Here is a 10,671-nt window from a genome sequence, read left to right as displayed (position 1 = left end):
AATTCATCATCAAATTTTCATAATTGTTGTATTTTTTGTTCTTTCTTCTAGAACTTTATGTTTTTTTTTTTTTAATATTGTTTGTTCTTTCTTGTTTATTTGTTTGTTTATAATAATCATATGGTTAATGTTCATAATTAAACTCTTCATTAATCTTTTATTCTTTCTTTTTGTATTGTTTGTTCTTTCTTGTTGTACTGTTTGTTCTTTCTTGTTTTTTAAATTCATTCATCAAACTTATTGTTGTATTGTTTGTTCTTTCATGTTGGCTTTAAAATTATCATAAAATTGTTCATAATTGTTGTATTGTTTGTTCTTTTTTCTGGAATTTTATGTTCTTTTTTATATTGTTTGTTCTTTTTTGTTGAATTATTTGTTATTTTTTGTTTATTTTTTTGTTCATAATAATTATCTGCTTTATTGTTTGTTCTTTCTTGTTGTATTGTTCGTTCTTTCATGTTGGCTTTAAAATTCATAATGAAATTGTTCACTTCATTGGTCTTTTATGTTTTTACAAGCGCCTATATTGTTTATTTCCAAATAAATAAATAAATGTTCATTTCCAAAATAGTAAATGTTCATTCCAAATAAATAAATAAATGTTCATTTCCGAAATAGTAAATGTTCATTTTTGTAGTTTATTTCCAAATAAATAAATAAATGTTCATTTCCAAAATAGTAAATGTTCATTCCAAATAAATAAATAAATGTTCATTTCCGAAATAGTAAATGTTCATTTTTGTACCTGTATTTGTTCTTTCATGTTGTATTGTTTGTTTTTTCATGTTGGCTTTAAAATTCATCATAAAATTGTTCATAATTGTTGTATTGGTTGTTCTTTTTTCTGGAATTTTATGTTCTTTTTTATATTGTTTGTTCTTTTTTGTTGAATTATTTGTTCTTTCTTGTTTATTTGTTTGTTCACAATAAATATATGGTTAATGTTCATAATGAAATTGTTCACTTCATTGGTCTTTTATGTTTTTACAAGCGCCTATATTGTTTATTTCCAAATAAATAAATAAATGTTCATTTCCAAAATAGTAAATGTTCATTCCAAATAACTAAATAAATGTTCTTTTTCGAAATAGTAAATGTTCATTTTTGTAGTTTATTTCCAAATAAATAAATAAATGTTCATTTCCAAAATAGTAAATGTTCATTCCAAATAAATAAATAAATGTTCATTTCCGAAATAGTAAATGTTCATTTTTGTACCAGTATATTAATGTTCATTTTAAACAACACAAAACGACATCGTTTTGGATGGGAGTACAGCCAGCTTTGGCTGTACCCGGGTATAGCCAAAAATTTACCGGATACTTGCTCAACCCAACTTATTTCTTATAACATGGTGGGTTGTTAGTTAGCGGTTGGGTTACGAGTTTTAAGTATGGAAAATGGGATTTCATAAATCAACTCACCCTCAAAAGCCATTGTTATTTACTTGACCTTTTCAGCAAGAAATTATGAAATTAAATGTACAGTAGTTAAGTTGACGCAACACTCTAGTCAAAAAATATGATACAACACTATGTGTCACAGTCTAAGTGTTTTGATAGTGGATTGTGCGGTGTGCTCTTGTCTATGGAGCGGCAAGGGCGAAAACTGTATCTCAAAGCTTGAGAGGCACGAGATGGTGCTTGATTTAGAATGGACACTCTTACCTATCGGCGACAAGAGTGAGGGTTGAGAATCGATTGGGGCACTTGTGTAGTTGTGTGTGCACAACAGGCACAAGCGGGACCGACGACAAAAATGTAACTGTTTTGGGAAGGCTTTGTTGAATCTTGAAAAGCTTAAGAGCATGTGACATCACAATATCTATAAAGGTTAGCAACCATGCAAGTAATTAAGGAAGGTCAACTTCTGATGAGGGGTAGTGGTCCATATCGGATAAGGTTTATTTTGAATTAGCTTCAAACTTTCAGTAAACACTACACTGTATTGACAGAAACATAATAATTCTATCTAAATCCTAGAAAACTATTAGAAAGACCCTAAAAAGTAATGAGTAAGCAAAATACAAGTAATTGAAGGTTGAATTCTAACATTATGGCTCCATTAGTTGACCCATGAACTAGCCTCAAACAATTGCTTGATGGATCCAAACCTCGACTTGAACCCTATAGCTCGGCCGGCTAAGAACTGACCCGACCCTTAGTCATCTCCAAGCATTCAACCACCGGCAGAGCTAGGCGGGTCTAGGTTGCCGGCCCACAAGAAACTAGCAATAGTACAAAAACTCTGTAAAGCAATGAGCAACTTATTTTGTTTAACAAGGACCAGTAGTCTCATACATAACTGTCTACAACAACACTCAATAACATTTATAAATAAAATCCAGATACAAGGCAAACTGCCAGACTGATATTGTACTTACAGCATGTTCAAGGTTCGAATCCGGAACCAAAAACCATTCTATCAAATAACTTATCAGGTCAGTTCAAATGTTAAACTGATCAGAGAAAGTTGCATTATTGTGCTAAAGATGTCAGGCAAAACAACCTAAACCAGCAACAAAATTCAGGTGAAATTTGATTTCATAAAAAAAACTACACATAAAAATCTTATAGTTTACAAACAATATACTCCATACATGATCTCTAAATTTGAGATGATGAACCCTGAAAAAACTAGAAATAACTGTATCATATCATAAACTCTGTATCAACAAGATGACATGAAAAAGAATGTCAATATCTGAAACTCAAATTTCTTCCAGAAAATACCTGAATAAAAATATTCCACTAAATATTTTTCACTATGACAAAATCATGAAATTGGCTGAACAAAAGAATGCAGATCAATTACCATGTATGTACATTTTGCCAGATGAAAGTTTTATCAAAACATTCAGAAAGGAAGAACATGCTACTCAATATTCAAGGATTTCCAACTTAGCTGTTGCTGGAAGTTTGCTGGAAATCTGATCAGCGCATTTTCTTATGGCATCAATCTGCTCTTTCTCCGGCTTTTCACAACACCATTTGTTCAGATACAACCTTTTACCAAAGGGTACAATGGTCATCTTCTCCAACACAACAGCTGATTCAATCAGCATAATAGCTAGTTCAATATGCCCTTTCTGACCCAAGAAGCCACTAAGCTCAATCTCACGAACATTTTCATGGCGGAATTTCTCACATAAACGCTTTTCTAAATCATGAGTATAAAAGCTAGGACCTTTTAGATGCAAACCAAATTTATACAGAGAAGGGGCTGCTTTTAGGAAGTTAATGAATCCAAGAAAACCGCCACTTAAAGAAACAACTGACAAAATCAGCACCTTGAGACTGGCTAGTGTAGGCAAAATCTCATAATCCAGATCAAACTTCTCAAAGAACAGATCAAGATCAAGAACTAAAGTATGGAGTTGTAAGTTTTTGCTCATAAGTTGGCTAAAAACTTCATCTATCCAACCCAAACGCAGAATCAGAAGCTTTGAGATATTGTTGAAGGAGAAGGTTAACTTAGGTCCAATATATGTGAAAGATGAAAGATTTCGTGCATTTAGTTCTAGATTGAGTAAATCATGGCAAAGGTATAAGTGCAGAAATTTCAACCGGACTAATGATTCCGGGATTCTTATACTTGTCAATTTTTCAGCCGAGCAAACAAATAAGTCTTCAAGAAGTAAACAATTTGACAGCAGATCTTCAAAAGCTTGATCTGTAACAATCACAGAGGTCAAAGAGACCAGTTTAAGATTCTTGAAACCACCAAAAGTAGGAACAACTTCACATCCTCCTAAACGGAGGTGGCTTAGGTGGCAAAGGCTTGTTTGGGGACTAGCCATTTGAGGAGGAAAGAACCATGAACCAATGGTGGTTCCCTTACGGAAGTGTAGGTTAAGGGTTTGCACGTTGCGGTCAAGGGAAAACAACACCCAACGGTCGATGAAAGAGACCACTTCCCCGGATAATTCATAGTGGCCCGAAAAGGTAGAAACACAAATCGAAGAAGAAGAAACCAGTTGGTTAATTACCCCGTTCACTAATCTAACAAACTGAAGTGTTTTCAAACGCTGCTCTACGTAGTTTAGTTCCCGGCCAAATATGTTATAGGCATCAAACATCAAATTGGGATTTTTCATCCATAAATTCCTCCATCTTCTTGAAAGTAGACTGGTACTCACAGCTTGCCTCAATGGCATGTAGGATAATATGTGTATGAGAAGTTCATCAGGCAACAGAACAGTTCTATCTTGCAAAATGCTATCACCCAATTTAGTTTGTTTGCCTTCGTTCATTCTTTTGCAACTACAAGTAGTTTCAAAACATTTATAAGAAAATCCAGGTATATACATGATACGCAAAAATTCTTCATGTATGTTAACTCAGAAAAGAACAAAGAAATACTCAAATATATGATTACCAATTGCTAGGACAAAACAACTAAATATAACAAGAATGATTCACAACTAAAGCGTAATTGGAGTCCTATAATTGACCCTTTTCATCTATTCAATTTACATCCTCAAAAATCAATTGCCCAGTTTATAATTTTGTAAACTAATGATAAAAATCCGACATGCAAAGTATTGTTCAGCAAGGATACACACATTTGAAGCCATATATTCAACAGGGTACTTAAATTAGGGCAAAAAGTTCTTACCTTTTGCCATTAAAGTTTCATTTTTTTTTACTTCCTCTTTTTGCAAATAGCATAGGATTTTATTCAAAACAACAAATATAGAACATCATGATCATAACCATAATCTTAAGAAACAAGGAAGGCAAGACGTCGAAACAGAAGAGAAAATTTACCTGATAAAAGCTAATTTAGACTCTGGAATCTGGACTGATGCAATCAACTGCAAAGACCGAGGAAATAACCGGTCACCGAAATAGTCCGGGGATTAACTGCTTAAACTACTTTCCTATTTGGGTTTGAGGTTTCGCTTACGTTCTAAAGTATACTAAGTTAAAATTTTCACCTACAGCCCAACAAATTGAATCGCCATAGGAGGGGGGATTACTACTAGGGTCTAAAAACAATTGTCACGTTGATATTGTAATATGAACTAAATTAAGATACTATCATAGTATCTTTTCTAAAGGCAAGTAATGAAGCCAAATTGTCAACTGTGTTTACAGTGGTTATTTGGGTCTTTTCCTTGCAAAAGTTTATTTTTGGTTGTGTGCTGCACCAATTTTTTTTTTCTTTTGTCAATGTTCCATTTGGATGTCCTTAATAGCTCTAAAACCGTTAACCCGGCAGGAGTTGCTCCGCGCTAAGTAGTACTTGATATAGTTCGCAGTACGAAGTTTCACATTGTAACCTAAAGTCATGCCTCCTATCAACTGTGGTTCTTGGGGGTGAATGTTCTGTATCCTTTCATCCCTGTTCCATACTCTTAAGGGTATAACCTAACTCCATAAGAGGTTACATTCCCATTACAGAAGGAACCTTCTCCTTACTGTAAATTTTTTTTTTTCCGACAGCACCTTTCTGTAGAATATAGTAATTGACTAATTGCTATTCAACATGCTAATATGTACCAATCGAGAGAAGAGGCCTTAACCAAGACCAAGTTCTCTCAACCCTGTCTCTCATGATCATCAATCTCTCTCCTTTTCCCAAATCTCCAAATATATTCCTCTGTATTTCATTATCGCACATGTATCAACTAAAAGGGCTCGTTTTCAATGATTGTCTAGATTACTAATACAGTGAAAGTCAAGAAATTTGTCCAACTCAATGTGTTGATGAGTAGAACACTTGTGTGACTATCATTGAATTCATGAAGTACTCGTCTTAAACCAAAAAGAAATCCTAATTAGAGACAATATCTGCATTTTGCACCCTTAGTTTTGACATAGGATAGTTTTCCCAATAACTGTAATAGTTTCAGCATTTGTCCAAAACATACTCTCAACCCTGTCTGTCATGATCATCAATCTCTCTCCTTTACCTAAATCTCCAAATATATTCCTCTGTATTTCAGTATTGCACATGAATCAACTAAAAGGAGTGGTTTTTCAATGGGTGTCTTAAGAGATTACTAATACAGTAAAAGTCACAGATTTGTCCAACTCAGTGTGGTAATGAGTTGAACACTTGTGTGGCTATCATTGAATTCATGAATTACTCGTCTTTAACCAAAAAAAACAAATGAATCCTAATGAGAGACAATATCTGCATTTTGCACCCTTAGTTTTGATATAAGATAGTTTTCCCAATAACTGTAATAGCTTCAGCATTTGTCCAAAATATACTCTCGTATAGTCGTATCTATGTCATTGATATTAATTGCTCCAAATCATAGAGATATACTATTCAAGCAACTATCTTAAGTAAAGAAAGAATAACTTCTTCTCCTATCTTCAGATTCTTCACCCATAGACAATGCACTATACTCCTTCCCAGAACCCTGAAGCATCAGATTGCATCCAGTAATAAAGTACACTGCTGGTTTTACTTCTTTAAGAAAATTGCTAATGTCATGTGACAGTAAAAATATCTTGCTGGAGATGCTTGCTGAAACAGCTTAGATACGGAGTACATCTTAAATACAGATCTAATTGGATTTTCAGCAAGATACAAACTATCGAAGCCAAATCCAAATCAAAGCCATTAATACCATGTAAGAGTTGCACATAACCAATGAGTGAAAATAATGCACATATGTATATGGCGTGCCATTTATTGGCCCAGGATATACATTAGTTGTGTATTAACAAGTTTTCACAACAGTTTTTTCCAAAATGGCTTTTACTACACTCACATGGTATCAAGAGCCTTAAATTGAAATTTCTCTTAGTTTATATCACCTTAGCCCCATTCATTAGAAAGAAGAGAGCTAAACTAAGACCACATTCTCTCTCGAGGTAAAATCCACCATGTATCTCAGGTTCATCACTCTTTCTCCTTATCCTAAGTCTCCAATAATAAATATTGTCTACACAAAGCACATGTGGCTACTAGTAAACAAAGGGGATAGTTCTCTTGAAAGACTACTAAAAAAACACAATACCACAATACAGCAACTTATCCTGAGTAAATCAAGCATAACTTCTTCACCAATAATTCAAGACCACAATACACGCTATGAGCATATTGCAAACAAAACATATACACAGTTGGTTTCACCTTTTTAAGAGAATTGCCTATTAGCATATGGAAAACAAAATTCTAGCAGGACATGATTGCTTTAGCTTAAATGCCTCTTGGTTACAGCTTTAATTGAATTTCCAATAATGCTGATGCGCTGATGCACTGATGCCTACAAGAAATGTCTACCCAGATTATTGACACTTGTACCGTATTAGAAGTCGCACATAGCAAACAAGTGAAGATAATGCCCATTAGTCGGTGAATTTAAATATAGTGGCCCAAGATACACCGTTAGTTTTGGACTAACACTTTTCAGTTTTCACACCTCTATACCTTGGAAAAACTAAAGGTCCAATGATCCTCAGAATTTTTTCGGCTTACAAAGTAACAAAACTAACATGGTATCAGATCAACTAAATTGAAAATATATTCTAGTGTGTATCACATGTTGGCTCAGTGAGTCACATACATACCTAGGTTTGATTCACTTGTTTGTAGGATACTGATATGTAAAAAATGACAATGACTATTGAACATTTGAACTTCTAAAGATTCGATATACTTAACAAGTTCTTGTTTCACTCAAATCATCAGATTAAAATATTTAAATCAAGTTCCCGAACTATTGAGATTAGCACTGCTTAATGCTTATGAGATGTTTTTGAATCACAATCTCCTTTTAATGGCATATAACAGGAAGATAAAGAAGTATGAGAAGAAAGAAATCAATCCCTCTTCATGATCCATTTTGGATGTATCCCATTGATTCACTAGTGTCAGTGACATCTCATAATCCGGATTAAGCTTCTGAAGAAAAGATCTTCCAAAATTAAAGTACCAAGCAGTAAGTTTTTGCTCACAAGTTGGCTAAAAATCTCATCAATCCATCCCAAACATAAGCTTTGAGATATTTTTATAGTGGAAGCTAGGTTCAAGTTATGCGAAAGATGCGAGATTTCCCGCATTTACTTCTAGTTTAACAAAATCATGGCAGAATGTGCAGGATTTTCAACCGGATCAATGGCTAAGGGATGCTAATACTTGTCAGCTTCTTGGCTGAGCAAACAACTAAGTCCTCAAAAAGACAACTATTCGACAATAGATCCCCAAAATCTCGGTCCATAACAAGTTAACAACCACAAAGATCCCAACCATCAATGAAACAGACAACTTTCCCCAACAATATAGTGCCCTGAAAAGGCATAAGCACGAATTGAAGGCTACACCAACTGGCTAACTACCCCGTCCACCAATCCAACAAACTGAAGTGTTCACAAACAAACACTGCTCTACATAACCAAGCTCCCTGCCAAACATGGTACAAGTTTTCAAGCACAAATTCCTCCACCTACTCGAAAGAACGCCACTACTTTATATTGTTCATGACTATCATGATTCATGAGGCAAGAAACTAGTCCCGTCTTGCAAAAATGCTATCAAACCTCATCTATAACAAGTTACACACTTTAGATTGTTTCCTTTCAATCATTGTATTGCTCCTTCAAGTAGTTTAACAGCTTTTCTTTATAAGCAAATCCAGTTATATATTCCATAGTCCATAACTCCATACCCATCAATTCTTCATAGTTCATACAAGTATATTTTAACAATTGGGAATACAAAATGCCCAAATATCACAGGAACGATTCATAAAACAGCAATACAGTATAACAGGATTCCAAAAATCCAACCCATTTCATCTATGCGATATATAACCTTAAAAATCAATTGCCCAGTTTATAATCATGGTAACTAATGATAAGCATCGAACAAACGGAGTTTACTACAACAATGATACACAAGTTTTAAGCAATTTATTCAACAAGTTAGTTAATTAGGGAAAAAGTTCACACCTTTTGCTTAAACATTTCATTTCAAATTTTCAATTCGATAAATTGTACTTCGTATATGAAAATTGTATTAGAATTTCATTTAAAGCATAAAATAAAGAACAGCATGATCAAAATCATAATAACCTCGATAAAAAGTAATCAGAGAAGCAAGAAGTGGAAACAATAGAGCAAATTTACCTGATGAGAGAGAATTTAGCTGTGGAACAATCAACTGCAAAGAAAGAGGGGAATAATCGGCCACTCAAATAGTCCGAGAATTACTTGCTTAAGCTATTATATAGGGTTCGAAACAATGGTCATATTGATAAATAATGTAATGATTTTTTTTTTTAGGGTGAATAAATAATGTAATGATTAATGAAGCATTTCGTAAGTTGTATAGAGTAAAGATGGTTGCGGGTCGGGCCGAAGTCCGATCCGACCCGGCATGAAAAAAGCCCGGTCCGATACAAGCACGAAAAAAGCACGGCCCGGCACGGGCACGAAGTCGTGGGGCGGGGGCGGGGTCTGGGCCTTAATTTTTTGGGAAAAGCACGACACGACTCGACCCGGACAACAAAGCACGCTAAATTTAGTAAAATTAGCCGTAGGCGCGACGGGTCCGCCCGGCACGGCACGAAAGCCTGTGGTCTTGGGCTGGGCCTGGGCCCTTTTTAAACTTTTCGGCCCGGCACGGCACGAAACAATGTGGGCCTAACATGGGCCCGGCCCGGTTTGCGCCGTGCTCAACCTGAAGCCCAACCTGGCCCGGCCCACGGCCACCTTTAGTATAGAGTAGTTTCTAGTCCTATGATCTCCGAATTACCAATGCAAACAAAAAAAAATTGAAAGTTTGTAAGAGAATATCATTTTTAAAGAGGAATTGTTAGATTATGTTGTCAAATATTTCTTTGATAAGTACTCTAGTTATTTTATTCTCTATTTCATATATTGAAGTTTACTTTTTGTTGTGGGTGGCGCAATTTCTTTGATAGTTTATTATGATGTTCATAATTGCTCTGAACGTGTTGATGAAGTAGACGTTTTTTAACACTAAGTCTTTAAGTACATTTTATTTTATGATAATGATTAGTTTCATGTTGTAGCTTTTAGGTCACAAGACTCAAAAGGGTGGCATCAACTAATTGTTGTTAATGAAGGGTGAGATATCTTGCATCCTTTCATCTATATACTCAAAGGTTTGACATTGAATAGCAAAAATGAGTTTGGCTTATACACTATAAGAAGTTGCTTGCATTTATTAAAGAAGTATTTATAGTTATTGCGTCAGTTACAAACTACTAATCAGTTTAGCACAATACCATCAACTTTTTCAGCTGACTTTAATTCAATGAAATCTTCAATTGCTATAAAATCACTTTAGATTGTTATTGGCAAAAAAAAAAAAACAGAAAATAAATTAACATTACTGTCATTTACAGAGTAACACTCTGTGTATCTTCTCGTGAAAGTTATAGGATATTTGTCACATGTTTCCTTCATCACTTAAAAAACATGCACCATCAACTCTCCCATATGACTTTATTGTCATATACATGGTAACATGACTAACACTTTCTATTCTCATTAATTTATTGAATATTTTTTCACATATTTTCTTCAGAACCCACAGAAAACGACTCCTGAAACTCTCTCAGTTGACTTTAATTTAATGAAATTTCAGTTGTCATGATATCACTTTAGATTTTGTTTGACGAAAAGGCATAAAAAAACACCAACTAGGTTAACATTATATTATTGTCATTTACAGAGTACCACT

The 10,671-nt window shown here is 34.4% G+C and overlaps 1 protein-coding gene across 4 annotated transcripts; it reads right to left on the bottom strand.

Annotated features, from left to right (window-relative positions):
- Positions 1–2,635: 2,635 nt before the first annotated feature.
- Positions 2,636–9,244, bottom strand: LOC110783664 (putative F-box/LRR-repeat protein At3g44080). 4 transcript variants are annotated; one of them, XM_021988017.2, is made up of 3 exons: positions 9,090–9,194; positions 4,770–4,816; positions 2,636–4,262 (listed from the first exon to the last, which is right to left on the bottom strand). In XM_021988017.2, the coding sequence occupies exon 3, from the start codon at positions 4,250–4,252 to the stop codon at positions 2,879–2,881; it is 1,374 nt and encodes a 457-aa protein (XP_021843709.1). In that variant the 5' UTR covers positions 4,253–4,262; positions 4,770–4,816; positions 9,090–9,194; the 3' UTR covers positions 2,636–2,878. The 4 variants fall into 4 exon arrangements, with proteins under 4 accessions (XP_021843709.1, XP_021843705.1, XP_056684396.1 ...); XM_021988013.2 differs by lacking the exon at positions 4,770–4,816 and having other exon boundaries at positions 9,090–9,244; XM_056828418.1 differs by having other exon boundaries at positions 2,636–7,228; positions 9,090–9,106.
- Positions 9,245–10,671: the final 1,427 nt, after the last annotated feature.

This window comes from Spinacia oleracea, chromosome 5 (genome assembly GCF_020520425.1).
Source record: "Spinacia oleracea cultivar Varoflay chromosome 5, BTI_SOV_V1, whole genome shotgun sequence".
NCBI classification, from domain to species: domain Eukaryota; kingdom Viridiplantae; phylum Streptophyta; class Magnoliopsida; order Caryophyllales; family Amaranthaceae; genus Spinacia; species Spinacia oleracea.
This window is presented reverse-complemented; position numbering and strand designations above follow the sequence as displayed.